The sequence below is a fragment of the Kogia breviceps genome, chromosome 16, assembly GCF_026419965.1.
Source record: "Kogia breviceps isolate mKogBre1 chromosome 16, mKogBre1 haplotype 1, whole genome shotgun sequence".
In the NCBI taxonomy this organism is placed as follows: Eukaryota; Metazoa; Chordata; class Mammalia; order Artiodactyla; family Physeteridae; genus Kogia; species Kogia breviceps.
Window position 1 is genome coordinate 4369458 of NC_081325.1, and position 24381 is coordinate 4393838.

Consider the following 24381-nt stretch of genomic DNA (forward strand, 5'->3'; position numbering starts at 1 on the left):
CCCCAGGAGAGGCTGTCGGCACCAGGTCCCTGTGCCGCGGGCGGAGGGGCCTCCCCGGACGGGGCCCCTGTCCCCGGCCCCCCGCGTCACTTCCTGAAGGGGGTGAGCTTGTTGAAGGTGTGCCAGAACAGCGACGGCTTCCTCTTGGGCTCCGCCAGGGCGAACGCCTGCTGCTGCGGCAGGCTGGCGGGCACGGTAACGTGGCGCTGGTGGACCGGCCGCAGGCTCTGGAGCGGGGGGGCCGGGGGGCATCCTCCGCCGTAGCCTGATGCAGGGGTGGGGAGGGCAGAGGGCCACGGACTCAGCGACGCGGCAGCCCGAAGGGCAAAGCAGGTGCCGGTCCTCACGCCCCAGGCCGACCCTCCGGCCACCTCCCCGCAAGGGGCCCCGAACGGCCGTCCTGACACTCACACTCAGACCCTGTGTGCCGACCGGGACACAGGCTACCGCACCGAATCCTCACCTAAAACCCTCCCAGGACGGTACCGTGACAGCCACGTGACCGGGAAGCAAACAGAGGCCCAGGGCCACTGTGTACATTTCCCCGGCAGGACTGGAACCGGACGTCCGTGTGGGAGGAGAAGCGGCGAAGTGCTTTCTATGGGAGCCTGGAGCGCATGCCGCCCGCCACTTACGGGATGCAATTATTTGGTTCCTCTGAGCCTCAGTTTTCCAATGTCTAAGACAGGGGAACGGTGCCCACTGGGTTGTTACGAGAATTAAATGCGTGAATATAAGGTACGTGCTTAGAGGAGTGCCCGAGACCTCATCGAGTTAGCCACAACTGTTTCTTTGGAGCTGGCAGATAGAACCTGCGCACAGGTGCTCAGAAAGTTGTGTTAAATTAGCCACAAGACCACACGCTGACTGTGAAAGTCGGCGTGGAAAGAGGAGAGAGTGGGAGTTTTGGAGGAAGAGAGGCCTCCGTCCACGATCCCTCCCTGCCCCTGACCTGCCGCAAGGCTCTCGAACTCCCTCCTCCAGGGCGGCAGAGAGGATGACATGGGAGAACTCATGGAAAGTGCAGGACGGGCGACCCCCAGAAACATGAGTGCTCCTTCGAACTAGCTGCCTGGCCGCTGAGCCAGTGCTCCTTGGAAGATATGGACGGGAGCTAGTGAATCCCAACAAACTGATATTTACCAGTCACCTGCCATCCAAAGTGGAGGTGCAAGAAATAAATACTTAAAATGAGATTTTCTGCCTTGAAGATATCTGTTAACTCTGTGTGTGTGCTTGTGCGCGTGCGCGCGTGTGTGTGTGTGTGTGGCGGGGGAGGGGTGGCAGGGAATTCTGCATTAGAGCAGAGGAAGCAGGGCTTTGCTAAATGCTGTTCTGGTAATAAATTCTTCTCGGCCCATCAGTCCTGGGCTCAACTGGTCCTTGTTTTTGCGTTTTCAGGTAGGAAAATACCGAATGGGATAAATTTCACATGAGGAAAGTTTGCAGAAATACAACACGTAGTTTTGGAATAAGAATCCTTATTGTTTCGTTTCTGTTGGGCTAGAATATTTGTACTATGCATGTGTGGAGTCTGGTGTCCGTGTCCCGGGCCTTGGTATTTTGTAAGAGCCGCCCAGGTCATCCCCACGGAATGTGCCTGCAGGGTAGAGAATCCAGGCTCTAAAGAAGCCAGAGGATCTTCTTTTGCTTTTGCTCCTTGCTTGACACAGTGAATTTTTACATCTTTTTTCTCATCTGACTCGGACGTGCCTTCAGCTGACAAGCAGTCTGGGGGCTGGAGATTTCCTCCTCACACGCCCCAGACTCCTGGGCTGCTTGGCCTGTGGACGGACAATCCCTCCCTCCGCAGGGGGAGGCTCAGAGGGCAGGGCAGGGGGGTCTAGAAGCTCCGCGGCCCCGACTCCAACACCCTGTACAGACTCCTCTTCAAGCGTAAGCACGTACTAAAGCACGTTCAGAACCAAATGCAGATTTGGTTTTTAAACCGTTCACTGCTCTGAACTATCATTTTGTTTTACCCACACTTCTCTCCTTCCCTTAAGAGTCGGTCGTACCTAACAGCTTCGGGCATTTCTCCCCATTTTAATTCCAGTACTGACACACACACACACTAAGGAGATGAAAAGCCTTCTCCAAAACTTACCTTTTGACTTTCCGTGTCCTGCCTTTTGAGCATTTAACATGGCGAGTTTCTTCTGATTTTCTGAAATTTCCATTCCTGGATTTAGAAACAAATGTGATATGTATTCAAAACAAGTGAAAACATTTCAGAATAAAACCTGCACCGAACCCACGTTAACCCTGAGGTCTGCTCCACAACCTGAAGCACAGAGCCTTAATCCTTCAGGAAGTAAGTACAAGGGGGTGAAGAGCGCGGAGGAGGAGGAGGGTTGTATCACCAGGACGGCCACGTCACCATTCTCCCCACCGGGACACGTGAAGAGTGACAACCTGCCTTCTAAGAGTGGGCGGCTGCCGTCAGCCTCAGTCTCCTCATCTGTGAAATGGGTCCAACAACAGGACCCACGGCACACCTGTCCCTGTCGGCTTCGTAAGCAGGTTTAGGAACATCAGGACTGCGGTTCCCTGGTCTTTTCCCTGCGCGGAGTGAAGCGGGAGAGGCGGGGGAGGGGCCGAGACGCCAGGGCTCACCCATCGCCCGGTCCTCCTGCACCCGCCTGCGCTCGTCCCTGCAGGCCTGCAGCCACCGCGCCTTGTCCTCGGGCTTCTTGGCACAGAACAGGTGCGCCTCGTCACTCGTCCTGCTGACCAGCTTGAAGGCGTTTCTGACGCCGAGGGCGCGGGCGCCGTCGCGGCCGTCCTCCAGGTCCACGAGTTCCACGGCGTCCATGTCCGTGCGGCCGCGGTAGTAGAGCACGTCCCTCCGCAGCAGGTCCTTCTTGCAGGCCACCAGCTGGTGGTCAAACAGGAAGAACGTCCGCTGCTGGCTCTTGCCCTGCCGGGTGACCCTGGTCAGCTCCCCAGAGTGGATCAGCTCCGAGCTGCGCTCGAGGATGTCCTGGCCCTGGAGGGAAGGGTGGACACATGTCCTGAGGTCCCCCGACGCGAGGTCTCAGGGTACCGGGCATCGGGTGGAACTGGGGGGAGGGGGAGGCCCTGGCACGAACCCCCACGGGCGGGCCAGTAACACGAGAGGCCCACGCGCAGGGCAGGGCCTCAAAGGCCGCTCAGACCTCGGCCATCAGCCTCCTTGTGCAGGAAAACTCTTCTCTCTTTTCCCTATTCCATGGGAAAATGTGATCGAGCCCCTATGTTACCCGAGGGGTCTCCCTTATCAGAAAGATCTGGTAAAAAATTCTGGATGGGTGGGATCCAATCAGGATCCGAAATGGCAGCTGGCCGGGACCGACCCCCTGAGAACAAGGAGACCCCCTGTGGCTAGGGGCTCAGTGCCGCAGACTCGGGGCTTCTATGCAGCTCCCCGGCATAACTAGCTCAGGGTCTTGGAAACAAGAGGCCAGATGGCAAACTGCCAGCAAGAAATTGGTAAACTTCTGACAAGAAATTATCCCCTAAATGTCAGAGTCCAAGAACAGGAGGAGAAACACACTTCTGTAATATTTAGGTCGGGTCTAATCCAATGTAACTTTGCGGCATTCGGTATGACACTGGCCTTTGATTTTAAGATTTTACCCTCCTCTAGTCCCAGTTATACATAATAGTTTTTGGAGGCAAAAGATCTCGACTCCGAAATAGCTTTTCTATTGACTTGCCTGCAGCGATTCTGTGTCCTGGATTCTTGGCTCCCAGGAGACTTAGACCCACGGACCCCAAGGTCCTGTCTGAACTCCCAGAGTCCATGAGGGCCTTGAAAGAAGAGTGTTTCTCTCCAGTGTTCACTGCTGTCACCTGCTTTAGTTAAAAACCTAACTTCTCCATCCAAACTTTCACAGTCCTCGGGGAGAGTGAGCTCTGACCACTTCATGTGATGCAGGATGACTCTTCCCGTGTCTGAAAAGCATCTGAACGACGTGGGCTCACTGTCCTCGGCGGCGGCCTCAGGCGCAGTGGTCCCTGGGTCCCCCTCTGCTCCCTCACCTTCCTGTGCTTCCGTTTCCCCATCTGGTAAATGGGGTAATAATAGCTCCTGCTTCATAGGACTATTGAGAGGGTTAAATGAGTTCACGTACCTAAACGACTCAGACCAGCGCCAGGCATGGGTGAACACAGTACGAGCGCTAGCTACCGTCACTGCTGTTTTAATAAATAAAAGCGTGTGTGTGTACGTGTGCGCGTGTGCCCTGGGCCACCACCACAGGCTGCGTATCACGTGCTGCGCAGCACTGTCTTCCGCGATCCTCACAACAGCCCTACGAGATAGGTAACGTTTCCCTCCCCATCATACAGACGGACTATCAGTCTGGCCCAGATCATACAGGAGTCACGCTCCCACCACGACGTAACCTGCACCGTAAGCGTTCTCCAGCTGCTCTCACGGAGCCCACAGTCAAGCAGGAGAGACGGGGTGCACGCAATAAACTGGCTACACGCGCTCTGCAGAGCGCCCCCTGGCGGCGGTGGAGGGCAAAGCGTTTGACTGCTAGCTTAACAACGTGCATCAAAATATCGTGCCACGAAAAGCCAAGAGCACAGGGCGCCAATCACGGGACACAAAGTGGGCCGTCGCCTTAGACGACCGCAGGTCGGGGGTGTGGGGGCCGAGCTGGGCGCTGAGCGGGGAGGGTTCCCAGGTGCCGCGCAGCCCACGATGGGCCGCAGGTAGGGGGTGGGCTCCCACGTACCTCCCAGCCCACGATGGACACCTGCCACCGTGCTATCTTGTCTATGCTTTCCAGCTTGCGTTTTCGCTCATTGATCAAACAGGCGACGTTCTTCATGGCCTCGTACGCTGCCTTTATGTTGCTGTAATCGCTGCAAAGTGAGGGGTTAATTTTAACCACGTAATGGGCATCTTGCACACAAGGACCCACGAAATAATGCATTCCATCCGTGACTGTACACTGGCAGTCTAGACAAGATGGCCTTTAAACAATAGCCATTGTTCCCCTTCCCCTGTTCCTTCGTGAATAGGCTACAGTTCGCATAGGTTAAGGGAGCTGACCCAACGCCACCCAGAATTCTGTGGAATAAGAATGTTGCCGTTCGTTTCCCAGAAGCCACAGTGAAGTGAAGCAGAGGCCACAAGAAATAAGTTTTAGTCACAGTGACGACGGATTATTTCCATTAATAAAGAAAAGACAGGCCTCTGTTAATGCTCCGGTCCTCACAGAGCTAGCTCTGCCATATAAAGTACTTTAATGATCCCCACACCCATTCTCAAGGGTGGTGATCGGCTCTGAGTCAGGAAAGGAGGGGAGGACACAAGTGAGTTACGTAACTGCGGACACGACATTTCCCGCATCCACGCATTTAACTTCTGGTGCTTTCCACCGGCCACAGTCAAATCAGACTCACATGTCTCCCCCAGCAGCTCCTCTAACCCTGGAGGCACCAGGAAAACTGAAGCTCCGATCTGCACGCAGGCTGCCAGAGAGCGTGTCTGGGGCCGGAAGGGTTTACATTCAAGTCTTGCTTCACGTTAACAATTCAGGGACATGTAAACCGGTCGTCCAGCTAACGAGCTAAGTCTTTTTCTTTCCCCCACACCTTCCTGTGTCTTCCAGGACACACAGAGCCTCTGGGTCTCAAGTGGACTGGATTGCAGTCCTCCTGCACAGCCAGGAAAAAAGCCTCGGGAGCACACTCTGCTGTCTATGTACCAAACACTGCTCACCTGCACTCCTGGGAGGTCCCTGGGCATCCCCGCTACCCCATTCCCGGACAGACCAGACCCCACTGTCTTCAGACTGAAGCGGAGCGGAAAAGAACAAAGTGACACACAGGGGCTGCCAAAATAATGGGAGCAAACACCCCCTCAGAAAGGGCTCCAGCAGTGAAGAAAGCGTGCAAAATAATTGTACTTTTTTTCCACAAGTTTTTCTGTACAATTCCAGGAAAGAGGCAGAGTGTAACGGTTTTTAAAAATATTTTGTTTTGTTTTACTTCAGACAAGGAAATGGGCTTTTTGTCATTTCTTTTAAAATGACTTCTTTTGAAACAGCCAGACTATGCAAATGCCTCACAGTGAAAAATGCCCTTAAAAGAGAAAAATTAAGTGTTGAAGGGTGATGAGTAGACTCCCGGCACAGCTTCCCTGTCTTTCAAGATGTTCTGCTTCTTCATCTGCTTATTTATTTTCTCAGGTCCCTCATCATGATGACTTTTTATTCTTTTAAAAAAAATGTCTTCAAATTTGTGACTCGCTTGACTTTGCTATTCTCTGTCAAAGTTTTCTGATTTTTCCATCAGAAAAACATACATAGCTCTTTCCTTTTATTCATTTCTATCAACTCCTTTCTCTTATTCCTTTCACCTTAATTCTTGAAACTAACATCATCATCTTTTATTCATTTCTATCAACTCCTTTCTCTTATTCCTTTCACCTTAATTCTTGAAACTAATATCATCATCTGGGTATGTTGCTTAGCGACCCAGCTCTTTCTTTCGACCTTCTGATCTAATTGCGAAAAGACCCCTTTCCCAGCCCCGTCTCTCCGCAGGAGTCTAGGCGCAGAGGACAGAAGAATGACCTGTCCCCCGCACCCTCCAGAGCAGGCGCTGCCGTGGAGAATCTCGCTGCTCTCGGGGCAATAGTTAGATGTTAAAACCCAGAGCCGTGTGGTGTGCTGCAGCAGATTTCCTCTGGGCACAATTTCTCCCCGCTCCTTTCTCCCACTAGACCCCTTCAAGACTGTCCTTCCAAGGCCTTCCAAGGGCTGCAGGTGGAGTGAAAGCTTTGTGCCGTGACACGGATGTCACGGATGAGGTCTGGTTCTCATCGAAAACAATAAGCTTTGTCCTAAAACCTTGCTGGACGACGGCTGTGTCCCCACTGGCCTGACGGCTGTGGGCTGCTGAGAACGCAGAGAGGACCCCATGGCTGCCGGCGAAAGGGGCCCCGTGGTGGAGACCCTTCCCCACGTCTCAGAGAGGGGGCAGGCCTGCTCCAACACATAATGGGTGACAGCCCACGTACAATCACAGCACCATCAGGCGTCGTCCTGTGCATGCGGGGAAGTGATGAGTTGCCACTCGGTAAGCAGAGGTCAACATTTTGGGGTCCCTCAGACGAATTCACAAAGCAAGCCGCAAGGGGAGATGGAGCATTCGGGTAACCGTGCCGAGAGGCCCATGCTCAGAGCCAGAGGGAACAGGGTGGACGGTATTAGGAGACAGAGCAAGCACCGAGCTGGGCCCGAAAGGGCTCAGGGCACACCAGGCTCTCAGGAGGATGTGTCCCCCAAGTGGAGCCTGCACACTACGCCACGCCCTGGAGGCTCCCTACTCTTTCAGAGTTCACATTTTTGTGTGTCCTCACCCCTCTGCGAAGGAACTTTTTGTTCCAGCATATAATACAGCCAGCCCTCCATACCAAGGGGCTCTGCATCCGCAATTCAACCAACCACAGATTGAAAATATTTGGGAAAAAGATTCCAGAAAGTTCCAGGGAGCAAAATTTGAATTTGCCACAGGCCAGCAACTATTTACACAGCATTTACATTGTATTTACAACTATTTACATGGTATTTACATCGTACTAGATATCAGAAGTAATCTGGAAATGCGTTTAACTATCTGGGAGGCTGTGCATGGGTTATATGTAAATACTGAGCCATTTTCTATAAGGGACTTGAGCATCCTCAGATTTTAGTGTCCAGGGGTCCTGAAGCCAACCTCCACGGATACCGAGGGCTGACTGTACTGCCCTGAGGGTGAGCTGGCCTGAAATATCTTAAGGATAAATAAGAGGAAAGAAAATATTTCTGAAACTGTATTCACACCAGTCTATTATTTTAATTGTTTTTATTCACTACTGAGTAGCACAAAAGACTATTTATAAAACATATGGCAATTATAATGACAGACAACACAATAAAAATCCCCACCTGCTCCTGACACAGTTTAAGAATTAATTCTTATTTTCTAATATCTCTAGAAATGGATATTCGGGAGCCTCTTCAATGACCCCATTTCAGTAGTTAACAACCTTAAACTTTCTAAACGACCTGGAAACGTCTTCCCGACAGCTGACTGAGAGATCAGGAGGGCACCGCAGGCCACCCGGCACTGCCACCGCCACCGCCGCTCTGCGCCCCCCGCTGCGCCCCCCCCCCCCCCCCCCCCCGCTCACGCGCGCGCAGGCGTCCAGGGGAAGCCCCTCCCCTGCGCCCAGCCCCGCGCCCGCCCCCTGCGGAAGCCTCACGTGACCCTGCATCCTCTTGGGGGCCTCACCTGTGCTCCTGAGCGGTGTACTTGAGCAGCTCGGCCAGCTGCAGCGGGTACTTGCAGATCTTCTGCACGGGCGTCAGCAGGAAGCCGTCAATGGCGATGTCGATCATCTGCTGCAGCAGGCGGCAGGCCTCGAAGAAGTGTCGGTAGCGGCCCTGCTTCATCAGGCCCGCCAGCTCGGCGCAGGCGCCCGGGTGGTTGTTGCAGTACTCGGAGTAGATGGCGAAGCCCTCTTGCTGGGGAGGGGGGCACAGCTCCGTCAGGACGGGGCGGCTCTGGACCCTGACGAGGACCGACAACGCCCAGCGCCAACCCCCCCCCACCCCCGGGGAGGTTCCTGGACAGGCGGGCCCGTGGGAAGGGGCCACATCCAGACCCTGGGGGTGGAGGGAGAGGCTGCCGAGGACGCAGAGCCCCACGCCAGGCCCCTTCCACAGACCCCGAAAGGGCGTGTCGGGCGCACAGGCCGCCCTGGGGAGCGGGGCGCCCTCTGTGTCATCCCCTGTGTCACCTGATGCAGGAGAAGAGGGAGGTCCTGTCCCTGCGCCTGGCTGCCGCCTGTCCCTTCTCCTCTCCCGGGCAGGTGGGCTTCTCCACGTGAGCAGGAGCATGCAAAGCCCCGTCTCCTGGTCACAGGTCTCCTTCCCACCCAGCCACCTGCCATCCACGTAGGGGCCACCTCCTCCCCTTCCCACCTCCTCCAGGCTGCCCCACCCCCCTGGGACGCCGAGGGGGCCCCTCCCGGCCCCCAGAGGCTCCTCGGCCCCAAGGCCGCCTCCTGCACACACGACCACCTGCCCGCAGCTGCGGTGTCTTCGGCCTGGGTCCTACCCCAGGTTATACCTGGCTGTCCTCTGGCTCACCACCTCTCCAGCCAAACCCCTCGTTCTGCGTCCCTCTGCTGTCACCCTCGTCCAGACCCACCTCCCTGTCTCCCCAGAAGCAGTGACACCTCTGTCCCCAAGCCAGGCAGGCTCTCCTGCCCCCCACAGCAAGATCCGCGTGCCACCCTGCAGCCTCACCTCGGCTGACCTGGAAGCTTCTCTCCTACGACTTGTTCCCGTGAACCTCCTGCTCTGGCCAAACAGTTCTCCTACAAAGTTCCAAACAGGCCCAGAGCCCTCACGGGCCCACCCCTCCAGCTGGAGACGACCACCACCAACAGCGTCTCCAGCCGTTTAGACAGTCCACACGAGGACTGGCCCCCGTTCCACAGCCGCCGTAATGCTGCTGGGCCCAGAGGAGCGAGTGCTACACTAGCCCAGGCACTGGTGTTACCACTACTGGCACTGCACCCTGACCATTCTGGCTGGGGACGGGATCTTCTTCCCCTGAAATCTGTTGTGTATTAAAAAGTGACAGTCAGGGCTTCCCTGGTGGCACAGTGGTTGGGAGTCCGCCTGCCGATGCAGGGGACGCGGGTTCGTGTCCCGGTCCGGGAGGATCCCACGTGCCGCGGAGCGGCTGGGCCCGTGAGCCGCGGCCGCTGAGCCTGCGCGTCCGGAGCCTGTGCTCCGCAACGGGAGAGGCCACAGCAGTGAGAGGCCCGCGTACCGCAAAAAAAAAAAAAAAAAAAAAAAAAGTGACAGTTGACAGTCAGTCGCCAGTTAGCAAGCTCAGGCCAGCGTCAGCAGACTGTTCTGAGGCAGGTACAGGCTTGCGTCCCAGAGCCGCATGCCTTTGTCCTGAATCCACTTCTGCCAATTACTAATGTGTGACCCTGCGTCACTTACTCTCTGGGTGAAGCCTAGCTTCTGCAACTGGAACACGGGGAAAAGAATCATACCTGCGTCACAGCAGTACAGGAGCTGACATGTAACCCTGAACACAGCCATTAACATATAATAGACACCTGGTAGGTATTACTAGAAACTACCCCAAATACAACCTCTAAGTCGAAACTGCATAAAATTGAAAAGGTTTCGAAATAATGGACTTGGGGCACTCAGGTGAAGAACAACCATAGACAGCAGGTCCCCTTAATCCAAGTGACACCCCCATCCTGCAGGAAATTAATCAGCCGACAAAGAAAGAAATTAAAGTGGAACAAAACAAAAAGGACCCCTGTGCTTCAGGGAGAAACATTTCAAAATGATTTAGCCGGACGCTAGCAGTAAGAAGTGGAGGGTGACATACGTGTTGAAGAAAGCAGGACCCTATTTCACTCAGGTGAGGTTCCTCTTTATTGTACTGCTTCTCAAGGTCTTTCAGGAACTTCCTTTGGAATTTGTAAATATCTTCAATGTTGCCAAAAATGGTGGCGAGCTGTGCGACCGTGAACATCGCCGTGTGCTTGCGGCACTGTCGGATGTAGCCCTACAAAATAGGAATGCGATGCTTGGTTTCAAATATTAGAGCTCAAAAATTGGTACTGTCACACTTTTTCTAAACTCTTAAGACAACCATTCTCTCATCCCTAAGTCCATTTCCCAGCCGAGAAGGCCCGTCCGATACAGACGCCATCGCTGGCTGAGCCACTCAGGGAGCAACGCTCACTGTCACGGCCCAGAGCCAAGGACGGCTTAGCCGCGGGTGCCACCATCACCCGGTTTCTACAGGAAACAACACAGATCCGTAGATATCTAACCTGAGGCCCGCACTCATCAGAGCACCACTAATTCTCCACGCCCAGTGCCCTGGTTGTACACGGCTGGGGCAGGGTACGGAGGTAGGAAGGAAAGGCCATAAAAAGGTGTAACAATGATCCGCAGGTGGGCACCGTGTAATTACACAGACTGAACTGACTATACGGCAAAGCGCAGGCCACTGACTATCGGGGATGAATTTTCACAGGCTGTAGGCCGGCGGGCCTGGTTTAGTCTGGGCTTCCTCATGCGTCGTGGGGCGCGTGGGACCTGCCCGTGAGTGTCACGGGGTCCAGTTACGCCGGTGAAGGGCCCGGGCGTACTCAACGGTTATCAGCAGTGACCGTTTCCCGAAAGTGCCACTTCAGGGGAACTCCCTCAACCGCAGGCTCACACGGAACAAGACGGCTGCCACAAACACGCCCAACGCCGGGGGGGCCTCATCTGGGGGTCAGTCCAACCACACAGCGGGGCGGGGCTGGGGGGGGAGCGCGGCCCGCACCCGGCCTGCCTCCCGCGGGACCCCCGCCGCCGGACGGAAGGCGCAGGCATCAGCATTCATGGCCAGGACGCCGGAGCGACGCGGCGGGGCGCGCGGCCGTCTAGAGAAACACCCTGCGGAATCCAAAGAATCGAAAACCACCACAGGGGAGGGACTTGGCTGCTGAGCGGGATCCCAGACCCTGGAGGACAGAACCCGGGACGTCGCCAGACGCCTGCAAGCGGCACGGCTCGGGGTGTCGCTGTGCGCCGGAGACGAGAGGCCGCGGTCGGCGGACGGTGGCGCACCTTCGGTTCTTCGTAAAGTCAGCTGGGTCTCGCTCACAGGTGCCGCCTCCCCCGAATGTCACTCGCTCTGGACACCCGTGGCGGCTAAGTCCCGCAAGGAGGCCGCTGCGCGTCACCCCGAAGACGGCCGGCCGCTCACGCTGCCCAGGGGGCACCAGCACCTGGTGAGCGAGCGGCCCGCACGGGACCACAGGCGGGGCTGGCGACGGGGCTCCGGGAACGCACGGGCGCAGGGCGCGCGGCTGGGCGCGGCGGGGCCACGCGGCCCCCAGGCTCACCTCGCAGATGTCCCGGAGGTGCTTGATGTACACGCGCTCGGTGTCCATGATCTCCCGGACGACGTTGGTCCGCATCTGCTGCTTGCTCTCGGGGTGCTTGTGGCGGCCCCGGCCCGCGGCCTCCGCCGGCTCCTCGCCCGGGGTGCCGCTCGAGCCCTCCGCCAGCTCCTCCTGGTTGACCCGCAGCTGCGGCCACACACAGGGCACAGGTCAGCGGGGCGGCGCCCGGCCCGCGCCCGGTTTCCGCTCCCCGGGGACCGTGAGGAGGGTAGCGAAGGGAGCGCGGGGCGGGGGGGGGGGGGGGCGGGGCGGGCCCGCACGGGCTGAGCTGAGCATCGCGAACGCAGCGGCGGCGCCAGCCGGCCCGCCGACCCCGGTGGGAATTCTCCCTTCCCACACCCCAGCCTCTAGGAGGTCCGCTTCAAAGGATGACGAGGGGACAGCGGCTCTTGCCCCTGAGCCCCCAGAGGCAGGAAGACACTCACCCGGACGAAGCTGGCGGGGAACCAGGCCTCCCTGTCCGCGCTGCGGCCCCACCACCAGTCCTTGTGGGAGGCTTCCAGGACCTGGATGACGTCCCCGGCCTTGAAGCCCAGCTCCTGCTCGTCCATGGTCACGTGGTCCCACAGGGCCTCGGCGCAGACCACGCTGCCATCGCTGATCAGCTGCAATGGAGAGGCGGGCGCTCAGCGTGGAGCCCGGGGAGCGTGAGCTCGCCCGGCCCCCGAGGGTTCACACGCACTGCGCTCAGCTGATGCTCAGCGTGTGACGTCACACGACACGGGTGGGGAGGAGTACCGCGCGGGCACCCCTCCTGCGCTCTTAAAGGAACCCCCCAGGTCCACGCATCTGTGCACCAGTCACCCAGCAAGTGTGACCATCTGGACGGTTCGCCCCGGAAAGGGCTTCCGAGCAGCCAAACTAGACGTCCTGGAGCCGAGCCGTCAAAGGTCAGCACACCCTTTCCGGCAAGCCCCTCACGGCGCCACCCAGAACCTGCTCTTCGTTCTTTCCCCACAATCTTAGCAGCCCCTGCATCTCACTGTGTCGTTGACCGCGATTAAAGAGAACACAGCATGACGTCTGGATGTTCAGCAGGTAACTTAAGCTCGTCCGTAAGGCAGCCGGCTGCAGGGGCGGAGGGCCGTGCAACCACTCAGCTCCCGGGATGTCATGGGGACACCGGGATCCTATAGCAACAACTGGTGACATTGCCACTGAGAAGTTACACTCCACGCGCTCTGTTCATGAGCTCCCAAGGCTAGAGGCACCTTCTGGAAAGACTTCTGTAAAACGGCCTAAAGATGCTGAGGGGCGGGGAGAAGCCCAGGTCTGTGGTGAGAAACACGTGGTTAACTTCAGCTCGGCCGTCTGCTAGCAAGTCGTTCAGCCTCTTAGTCTCAGAGTGCTTGTTAAAATGTGGACAGTAACTAACGTCCACCTCCTAGATTTATTATGAGATAACAAATGTACGGAGGGCATATCCTGAACTGAGAAAGCCCTCTCCAAGCTTCTCAGTTGGCTGCTCTGACCGGGAGGGATGTGTTTAGTTAGCTACCTGCGACACTCAACCACATACATCAACCCTGAAAGTGCAAGAGAACCATACTGGTTTTCCAGCCAGAATTCTAGGTTTTAGCATATGTTCACTAAGAAATAATCAGAGAGCCAAGTACGAGAGGGTTCCTGGCCCTGAAAACCGGGCCTCCTGCACTGGCTGCTGCCATGTCGAATGAAGCCCAGTACCTCGTTGATGGCCAGCTGCTCCCCGCCCGGCTGCAGGTAGCGGGGGTTGGCCCGACAGAGGTCTTCATAGCTGTAGTCCTCCTCACTGCCATTGCCATCCGCTAGGGCAGACGACTCCGCACCGCCATCGGAAGAAACTGAGAGCGAGCGAGAGCGAGAGCGAGAGTGAGAGAGAGAGAGAGAGAGAGAGAGAGAGAGAGACGGTGTAGTTTAAAGGACACAGCTAATGCCAAAAATATAACCACAAAACCTAGGACCTCTGAGAACGTGCCCTCTGGGGAAAGTGATCATTGGTATCTAACCCAGAATAAGAGACCATTAGAAAATGTCTACTGATCTATTAATCCAAAGGTAGCAGTTGAGGCTAAGGAGAGCCGGCGATGAGTGCCCCTGTCGGTGAGAAAGGGGACATTTCAGAGACTACTGCCAACGGTGACGCACAGGGCTATTTTGCGAGCCAGCATACCGAGTGCACGATGTGTGATTTAGTTGGAAATTTGTGTTCCAAAGTGGATATAAAAAATATAGATAATGTTGCTAACTCATGTGTCAATAAGCTTGAGAAGGAAACGAAAGTGGAAAATATTGATACAATCCTGTTTTTAAAAAGTGTCCTGTTTCTGTCGTTTCCCTGCAAGGCACAGTGAGGTGCTGCTAAAATCAGAAGGTGCTGACGGTATCGTAAGTGAAGCCATGCCCCATGCTTCCTAGTTGTCACAGAGGGCGAGGCAGAACTCACAGTGTCACCTTTACCAGAATAAGAGAAAGCCCTTCTGAGGATGGCTGTGGCATTTTGGACGGACCACCCGCCACTCAGATCTCCTGCTGGGACAGCAGTCCCCTCACCAAGGCTCGTCTGTCATTGAACGTCCCCTGTGAGGAGGACAAGGCCCCATGGCACAGGCACCTGGCTCTTGCCTGAGGACGCAGTGTGGCTGGCCTTGGGCACGAGAACACCTGACAAAGGATGGGGCTGGAAGGCAAGCCTAAGGGTTAGACCAAGCACCGCGGCTGCTCTCGCAGGGCCCGAGCAACGGAGTGGCAGGTTTGAACAGAGGTCCCCTGCTACCGCACAAAGAGACCAGGTGTTGGAGTGACGGAGGCCGGGCCTGAACCGTAGCCCCGCCCCTTCCGGGCGGGGACCGGAACCAGGCAAGTCAGACTCTCCCAGCTCCACTCGCTGCTTCCGGCAAGTCAGACTCTCCCAGCTCCACACGCTTCCGCTATAAACGGCAGTTTCTTTCTTTTTGGAGAATTGGGGGGGGATGATGTGGGTCACGTTCCCAGCATCCTTGGTCCGTGGCTGGGACTCGCTCGAAGGAGCCACCGTGGTGATGGCAGCGAGCGCAGTCCTGGCTGGGCTGAAGGAGAGCGACTTGGCCTCAGCACGCAGCGGGCGGGGCAGACGCTGGGCCCAGGAGACCGCGGGGAAGGCGGGTCAGCTGGATCGGGAGCGCCGCCCACCGTGCCGCAACACGGAACTGGCCGCCGGAAGCCAAGTGCGAGGACCCGCACGTCCAGCTGATGTGGCAGCAACAGAGAGGGGGAAATCAACGATGATTCAGAAACTCCCGAATTCCTGGGAGAACTTTCCAGAAAGGGAGTCCGGGGAGGAGCCGTTGGGGCAGGAGGGTGAAGGCCTAGCTGGATGCTAGTGAGATAGCTTCATGCGCCCTGCTTCTTTCAAGGACCTGCGAGTTGGGATTTATAGTAACTTTACCCTCAGGGGACAGGTCTACTTTCTAAACTGAGGAACCTGTTTTTAAAAATGAGATATTTTCTTATTATTTTTAATTCGTGTTTCATTTTATTTTTTAAAGTGAGATATTTCCTAATCTTTATTTTGTACTGAGTCTTCAAGATCTGATGTGCATCTTACATTCCCAGCCCATCCCCTGTGGACGAGCCACGTTTCGGGTGCCCTGCAGACACCTGTCCGTCTCAGGTCCGCGATCCCAGCTCTGCACACCAGGCCCCCAGGGCTCTCCTCCTGCCCTCACTCGGGCCCTGCCACTCGCTGGATGCACACCTCCCAGGGGTGTGTGTGTGTGTGTGTGTGTGTGTGTCCCCGTGTCCATCCTCAGGCCCCGTGCGGCCACTCCTGCCCTGCGCTGTGGTCACAGCGCTCTCAGGCAGAGGACACGAGGTCACCTGGCCGTTGCTGGCGTGCGTCTGGGGGGTGGGGAGAAAGCCCAGAGGAAGCAAACGCACTTGCGGTAAAGGCACGAGCCTTTCTCATCAGGCTACCAGGGAGGTAACGGTAAGGCTGCAACCCTCCTCTCACCGGGGCCCTCGGGCAGCTGCCCCAGCACTGCGCCCACAGGCACGGTGGTTAATGGCGGGCCTGGTCTGTCGGGGCCCAGAGCACCAAAGGCGGCGATGAGCCCCGAGCATCCTTCCTCGTCCCGTCTCCGCGGGACTGCTGCGCTCAGGAAAGTCAAACACCTGGGCCCCTCCCCACAGTGGAGTCAGACACCACGCTGTCCCTAAAGACCCTCCGAACTGCGTTTCCCAGGAGAATCCTTTACCACCTCATCTGGCGTTGCTACGAAAATCAGTAAAGGGGAAAAAAGCCAGGTGATAACATGCAAACCCAGGGTTCACAGGAGTTTAAAGAAAAAAGGATTCCGTCGAAAAAAGGCTGAACCTTTACGGGACGCAGAGGGTAGAGTTATCTGGAACCAGACATGAACCTCGCATGCTGGACGGTGTCTGACCGCATCACGAACGCCTGGAGAAGAGCTCCAGCCGAGGGTCTCATGAGAGCGTTTGGGTCCCTCGGGTCAGCGTGTCCTGAGCCGCAGAAACGAGGTGGTCCCCGTGCTGTCAGCCCGCTCGGCGGGGCAGGGCGGGGGGCCCGAGCGGGAGAGATGCTGTGTGTCCGGGGACCGGCGAAGGAATCGGAGCGAAAGCGCCTGGCAAATGTCCTCGCTTGCCCAACTTCCCAGCTAAATGAGCTGGAGCCAGCCTCTGGGCCTCTTCCACCCCACGTGCCCATCTGACGTCCCATCTGTTCAGAGGTCACTCTTCCGCCTCACGGCCCACGTCTGGCCCGTCCGCAAATCCGGACCCTACCCTCAGCGCGTGTCCAGAACCTGCCGCCCCCCACAGCTCCCCACGACTCAAGCCTCGGCCACCTCGAGCTGGGTCACTGCAGCAGCACCTCTGCGCCCGTGTCCCGCCCCCTCCATGAGTCTCACCAAAGCGGCCAGAGTGATGGTGCTAAACCCCCCAGACATCGGACCACTCAGGCCCCTGCCCCAAGCAACCCACGGGAGACAAAGCCCAGGTCCTTGAAGACCCCCCCCCACAACACACACCGTATCTGCCCCCCCCCACCCCCCCACTCAGCTCTGACCCTGGCGGCTGCCCGCTTCCTGCACGCGGCTCCCCTCCTCAGGGCCTGCTGCCCCCTCCCCCAAGGCCTTCCCCAACATCCCACCGAAAACTGCCCAGTCTTCTTTCCCAGTTTCTTTTCCCCACAGCATTTGACACCACCTAAGATACTTTGCTTGGCATCTGTCTCCCCTAACTAAAAGGTAAGCTACCTAGAGCCCGTCATTTTTGCCTGCTTTGTTCTCCACTGTACTCCTGGTCCCTGGACCACTGCCTGGCACACGGGTGCTTGGCTAATATTTGCTGGAGGCCTGACCGACGGATGGAAACACAGCACACAGGCGAGAGCGGGGCAGGGCCTCGGGGCCAGACAGACTGGTTTCAAACAACGGTGCAGCACGATGGTTTTTTTAAAGTGGGAGTCCTTGGTCACCCCTTTCTGTTTTTATCACCTGCAAACGTGGATGATAAGACCCTTCTCAACGGGTCATTTGTCAGTTCTCAACAAATAACCGATATTCTGAGTTTGCGGGGAACCTCAAGTGAAATGACATGCACAAGAGCACCCCGTCAACTGAGAGGCGACGCGAAGTGCAAGGCCAGCTCAGCGGGCGTCTGCAGTGTGCCAGGCGCGGCTGAGGGCGCGTGCCCTCAGCTTTCCCACCTCACAGACGAGTAACTGAGGCCCCGACACCGCATGCCTGGGGCAGCAGCAGGGCCCCAAGCCCGGGGCGTCTGAATCCCGCCCAGCGGGGGCCCGGCCCTTCCAGGGCCGCCTTTGCTGTTAGTGCCAGAAATCACGCGGTGCCCACATCCTCGCACCTCCGCGTCATTCACGGGTCCCTCTGCTCACCTCTTCCTCCCCCTCCCAGTCCCTGCTCCCAGCTGATCTGACTAACTTCATCCTTTTCCCTTCGGGACCTTAACTGCTTTCATGATCTTAAAGTCCCTCCAAGCTGATGGCTCCCTGTGTTTCTGTCCCATGATTTACAGGCATTTTATGGAGTTGGATTTTTCCAGCATCTGGACGGGGGGGATTAGGTGGTACATTTTGATGCTCTGTCTGCACGGGGCACGGTGGCCTGTCACGCCCACACTTGCCGCCTTTACATGTGTGTTTCCCTTCTGAGGCCGGAACTCCCTCGAGAGAAGAGACGGGGTCTGTTTTTGTACCCCCAGCACCCAGTGCCATGCCTGGCACGCAGAAGGCACGCAGCAAGTGGACTGCAAATTGCTGATGAAGTTTACCTTTTCATCTGGGGGCACGAGGGCTGGGGAGAGGCGGGGCACACACCTGGGCCTCCCCGTTTCCAGCCTCCACCCTGCCCCGGGCCACCCCCATGCTGCCCCAAGGCCAACTTCAGAAAACATGGTTCCCCCGTGTGTGCAAGAAACCACACAGCAGGGATCTGCTGCGTCATCACAGATTCTTCCACAGGATGCTCTCTACCCCGGCCCCGCCAGTTCAACAGTCCCCTCTCCCACCCAGAGCCCACCCGGCTGGGCAGACCTCCTCCCCGCGGCCGCCCTCCCCCACCCCACCCAGCAGCCCCCCGCTCGACAGCACCTCCTCACCAAGGAGCGTGTGTGTCACGTAAAACCTTCCACTGCAGACGAAGGTTCACACGGTGCCTTTCTCGGAGGTTAAGTTTCATTCTTTCTTTTTTCTTTTTTAGCGGTGACTTTTTATTTAGGGGTGTTTTGCACGACGTAGATGCATATAGGTTCAGCAGCTTAGTTAAGTACATTCACATCGTTGTGCAACCGTCTCCAGAACATTTTCACCTTGCGAAACTAAAACCCTGTCCCCATTAAAGACGAATTCTTTCTCCTCTCCCCCACCCCCACCCCCACTCCTTGGCGACTAGCTTTCTGCTTTCTGTTCCTGTGATGTGAACACTTCACATCCTTCCCGTGAGTGGAATCACACGGTATTTGCCCTTCTGTGGCGGCTTATTCCGTTCAGCACAGTGTCCTCGAAGTCCATCCATGGAGTCACCTGTACCCAGTTTCCTTCCTTTGTAAGGTGGGATAACATGCCACTGCACCTAATACCATCCGTCTGCCCGGGTGCGCTGGGGTGGCTTCTGCCTCTTGAACGTGGCCATGCAAATACCTCCTCGAGATCCTGCTGGAAATTCTTCCGGATGTGTATCCAGAGGTGGGATGGCTGGTCGTGGGGAAATTAGATTTCAGCTTTTCTGAGGAACCTCCACACCTTTCTCCACGGTGCCTGCACTATTCTACACGCTCACCAATGGCACGTGGGGTTCCAGCGTCTCCAGATCCTTCCCAGTTGTGCTATTTCTTTTGTTGAATAAGCAGGTGTGGAAAAGCCGTGTTTGAAAAGCATCTTGTAAGCGTTGAGCAAAGTCTGTTGCAAACTGAAATGAAAACCTTGAACTCCTAGACAGAGGATCCTGAGAGCAGACGCGCTGCTTGTCTACCACGCCTGCCCGGCGGGATATCCTTCTGGTCTAAAGACTCTGCGTGCCGAGGACACACACCTCTGCAGGGGCAGTTCTGGGACCACAGAGTAAACGTGCGTGAACGTTCTACGTTTCTGTAACATGCATTTATCCCGTGCTTGTCTGATCGTCATGGTCAACATCCCCTGGAAAGGGGGTGTCGTCCCGGGTCTCGAGGGGACGCGCTGGGGGGACCACTGCCCCCTTCACCCGCCGGTCCCTTCACACAGTCGTACCTTCAGATTCAGCCCCTGAATCCTCATTTCCCCCAAATCTCTACTCACTTCCTGAATGAACCGATCTGAGGAAACCCCGTCCATATTTCCAGCCCTGGCCTGGTGCAGCTTCAGAAACATTCAGGAGGGAACCCTGTAGCCATAGAGGACGTGCCATTGGACAGCCAGGACTGCCGCAGACAGTGGAGACGTTGGGAGTCTTTTTTTTTTTTTTTTCCAATTTGATTTTTTTTTTTTTTTTTTTTTGGCCACACTGCAAGGCTCGCAGGATCTTTTTTAAAAAAATAATTTTATTTATTTATTTTATTTTTGGCCGCGTTGGGTCTTCGTTGCTGCACACGAGCTTTCTCTACTTGCGGCGAGCAGGGGCTACTCTTCGTTACGGTGTGCGGGCTTCTCATTGCGGTGGCTTCTCTTGTTGTGGAGCATGGACGGGCTCTAGGCCCGCGGGCTTCAGTAGTTGCGGCGCATGGGCTCAGAAGTTGTGGCACGCGGGCTCAGTAGCTCCACAGCACGTGGGATCTTCCTGGACCAGGGCTCGAACCCATGTCCCCTGCATTGGCAGGCGGATTTCTTAACCACTGCGCCACCAGGGAAGTCCGACAATGGGAGTCTTATAAAAAAGGCCAACAATGAACAGTGTCCACACTCCTTGGGGAGGGTGACATTCCTCTGTCTGAACCTGGATTTCACGTCTGTGAGGGGAGAAAACCTGACAACTGACCCTCAAGGTGAGTTTTTAGGACGGGACACATCACACATCACCAACAACGGAAAACTTTATCCTATAACACGTGCTGGAGGTTAAGGCCTTCCTACGGGATCCTGAGTCCCGCTCGCGACAAACAGGCCCCCAGCCCGTGTCCCGGCAGGAATTTTTCTCAGGACACACATCAGATCTCTCCTGTTTGGCTTAATTTTGCGCGTTTAAGGACTTTTGATCAGAGGGATGGAATTTCAAAACCACAGGACCTTGCTGGGACCCCAGCCAAGCCCCGTTAGAAAAGGCCCTGAGCTTTCCCGAGCCTTCCTTTCTCTTTGCAGCTGGGCAAAACTGTCCCCTTACCTGTCACACGGGGTCGGGGAGGGCAGGGGACAGATCAGGGGAAGGTAAGAGCCAACATGGCGGGTGTCATAACCGGGCACCTGCCGTGCAGGCCGCATGGGTGTGGACGCTGACCGCCTGGCCAGCACGACATTCTCCAGGGGTGTCCCACTGAAACAAGGGTCACGTCAGGGAAATTCCCGTTCTTAGAATAACCCGTTAAAAATACGGACGTTAGGAAACCTGCTGATCCCTCAGGCTTCCTCAGGGTGGAGATCACGTTGCCATCCTAAGAGCGGAAAGGGCACAGCCAGGCGGGCGGGGGGGCGGTCTGCGCTCAGAGCCCAGGGCGGCCTTCACGGGGAGCTGCTGCAGCCGTGTCTGGACCACCGGCCAGGTCCCTGCACCCGGCCCAGCTCCCGAGCCCCAAGATGCAACAGAGGGCGTGACCCCGGCCCCAGGGGGCCGTGGATGTCAGAACACGCCCCCCGACTCCAGGGCCACTCCTCTAGGGTGGATGGCGTCCCATCACGGGAGCGTTCAGAAAACACAGATTCCTGCACTGGACCAGGGAGCCGGGCCCTCCAGGGGGAGCGGGGGCAGGAGGGGGTGTCTGCTGAGAATCTCTTTCCAAAGCCCCCCAGGCGATTCTGCTGCCTGGCTACAGTTGGAAACCACAGGCACTCAAGCTAAACTTCCTTAACCCCACGTGCAGAGGCCTGCCCTGGGATGTGTGCTGTGTGGCCCGTCTACACAGCAACATAAGCCGGAGAACAGGGGATTCTGATCTCGTTGCTTGATCACCTCCGCTTTAGCCACTTCGTGAGCGTTCCCTGCGTCCTACAAAAAGGACGCAATCCTTTGGTCCACACTGACCTGTCCACCTGGAGCGATGTCCCCACCCAAAGAGCCCATCAAATACCCGCTTCTCCTTCGGGGCGGCCAAGCTCTCACTCCCCGGTGACGGGTTATGACTTTCCACTCTCCTCCCTGCGTTCCCTGCCCCTGTGCAGTAACGGTCCCCGGTTTTAAAACGTTCACCATATTTACACTGTCATTATATTTTAGCTGTTTCACTGCAATATCCTCCTGAGCTGTGGGTGTGTCTGTCCTCACGTCTGCCCCACTCCTGCCCCAGCTCTGACCTCCTCGGGGACAAGAACCACGCCATTAGTCAGTGCCACGCCACCCAATTAAAGCGCGAAATGCTTCCAGTCTAGAACTTAATGTTGCTTTTAGGAAAGTCACGATCAGCCTAACTTAGACTTTCAAACCACTTTCCATACATAGTATTTTCGAATCTTTTAAACATGTTGACATTAAGAAGGTCAAAAAGGTACTAGAAACGGACGTGCTACCCTTCACTGATCACCTTTTGTAACGTCCACGGGTCTTCTGGAAATAGCCCTCCCAGCAGAGAACTTTACATCTGGACTCAACTTAGGGCCTCGGCCACCTTCTGATGCCCAAGCAGTGATGGCACTCGTGTCACGGCGGAACTTCGTTTATACCAAACCTCCAAGGTGCACTGTTTCTACAAGGAGTTTAAAAAGGTTTGTTTTAGGGCTTCCCTGGTGGCGCAGTGGTTGAGAGTCCGCCTGCCGATGCAGGGGACGCAGGTTCGTGCCCCGGTCCGGGAGGATCCCACGTGCCGCGGAGCGGCTGGGCCCGTGAGCCGTGGCCGCTGCGCCTGCACGTCCGGAGCCCGTGTTCCACGACGGGAGAGGCCACAGCAGTGAGAGGCCCGCGTATCGCAAAAAAAAAAAAAAAAAAAAAAAAAAAAAAGGTTTGTTTTAAACCACTAAAAGTGAAAATTTTCCTTCTTCTCAATGTAAAGGCAAATTCTGCCCTAGAGGTGTATCCGACATGCTCTCTATCACCTGCGGAAGGGGCGCTCCGGGCCCTGAGACGGGCAGGTTGGGGTGTGGGCCCGGAGCCCTGGGCAGGCACCGCCCCCAGGGTCTCTGTGCTCCTGGGGGAGCAGCAGCTGGACAGTCCTCAGCCTCCAGCCCAGACCTGGGTTTAGGCTCTGGGTTCCTCAGTGTCCTGCCACGAGCCCTGGCGTTCTAGGCCGGGCCTGTCCCCTGTGGTCTGTTTCCTCCTCTCTTCCTGGCGTTTGGCTCTGACCGTGGCCGCCCGTCCATCCTCGCCTCGCCCCTCTCCTCCACTCGGCCGCCCCCCGGCAGCTCGAAGCTGCTCTCTCTCCTCGCCCCTCCCAGCTCCTGGCAGCTGCCTTGCAGGCTGGCTGAACAAATCCTGAGGAGGAGCCCTTCCAGTCTCACCGCATCCCCGGAAAGAGCTCACAGTGTGTACCAGGCACTGTGCTAAGTAAGCGCTTAAATAAAGCATCTCATCCAAGCCATGTACGCCTCCTGGAATTATTACTGTCTGTTTAAACAGGAGGAAATTGTGGCTCAAAGAGGTTAAGGAACTGCCCCCCGGTGGAGGGGCTGGAATTCAACCCCAGATCTGTCTGGCTCCCAAGCATTCCTGCTGCACACCGGCCTGGCCCTGGCCTCTCTGAGCCGCAGTGACTGCACAGCTCCCGCCCCCAGGCCCTGCGGGACATCCCTCCCGGGAGCCGCCGAGCTGTCCCGTAGGCCCCCTGGACAACCAGGGATCTCAAAGAAAACGGAGCCCCCCATTCAGCAAGCTCTCCGCTTTATTTTACGCTGGCAGGTCACTTAAGGCCAATTAAACACTGCGTTTGCGCCACACACACATACACGCTTCGTACAGCGAGTCCGTGAAAGACGGTCCCGGGAACACAGCGAACCAGCGGGAAAGAGAAGATTCGGGCGGAGCTGCCTCCTTCCTTCTCTTTACAGCCAGGCTCGTCGAAGGCCGGCAGGGCTGGAGTGCGGGAGCCGGAGGGCACACGGGGAGGGGGGCGCGGACCCCACGCAGGAGGCCTGACCGGCTGCGTATCCCAGCGGCGGGAGAGCAGCCGGCTCAGCGTGGAGGCTGCGTCCCGCCTCCCTGGGCCTCGGCACACCGGGAATGAGGACTGGGACCCGTGCCCGCCCGGGAGGGGGCAGAGGAATGTGGGGGGCGGGCTCCATCAGGCCCGGCGGCTGCCCTGGAATAAACACAGGCGCACACACCCCTCTCCCCCGCCCAGGGTGAGGCCGGGCGGCCAGCACTCCTCCACGCCAGACGGTGGGACCACCGGCCGCTCAAGTGACAAAAAGCACAGCCACTTGGCAGGCAGGCCTGTGCTCTGAACGCAGGAATATCTGGGCTACTTCTTTTTCTTTCTCTAAATTTTTGTTAGCGAAGAGGCCAGAGGTAGAAGCCCTAATCACATCCCTGTCTGCTGTCGGCCTGCACAGAAAAGCCAAACAAAACAAGGAAGAAGCACAAAATACACACTGCATTGCGAGGCCCAAGGCTGACTTCAGACTCACCTATAATTCCCATTCATTTCAGCCTGAGCTTCTGATTTCAGGCAAAAACAGCGACAAGGCTTCTTTTTTTTTTAAAGCATCCGACTGCATCCATGTGTAGCAGTCAGCCAGAATTCTTTCTGTGAAGCATTTTTTCTCACTCCTTTGAAAGAATACCTGGGGGTTCCAAGCGATAACTTCCTAGTATCAGAGAACCATGTTTCTTTCACACTTAAAT

General features: G+C 56.7%; 1 protein-coding gene across 10 annotated transcripts in view; it reads right to left on the reverse strand.

Annotated features, from left to right (window-relative positions):
- The window catches only part of SPATA13 (spermatogenesis associated 13), a 264206-nt gene continuing 239825 nt past the window's right edge, over positions 1 to 24381 (reverse strand). For all 10 annotated transcript variants that reach the window (XM_067016353.1, XM_067016355.1, XM_067016356.1 and 7 more), the window contains 9 exons: positions 13673 to 13809; positions 12412 to 12591; positions 11927 to 12112; positions 10411 to 10590; positions 8278 to 8510; positions 4728 to 4857; positions 2617 to 2989; positions 2108 to 2182; positions 1 to 265 (listed from right to left, as the gene is read on the reverse strand). In XM_067016353.1, coding sequence (XP_066872454.1) covers positions 87 to 265; positions 2108 to 2182; positions 2617 to 2989; positions 4728 to 4857; positions 8278 to 8510; positions 10411 to 10590; positions 11927 to 12112; positions 12412 to 12591; positions 13673 to 13809 — 1673 coding nt within the window. In that variant the 3' untranslated portion in view covers positions 1 to 86. The remainder of the gene's footprint in view (positions 266 to 2107; positions 2183 to 2616; positions 2990 to 4727; positions 4858 to 8277; positions 8511 to 10410; positions 10591 to 11926; positions 12113 to 12411; positions 12592 to 13672; positions 13810 to 24381) is intronic.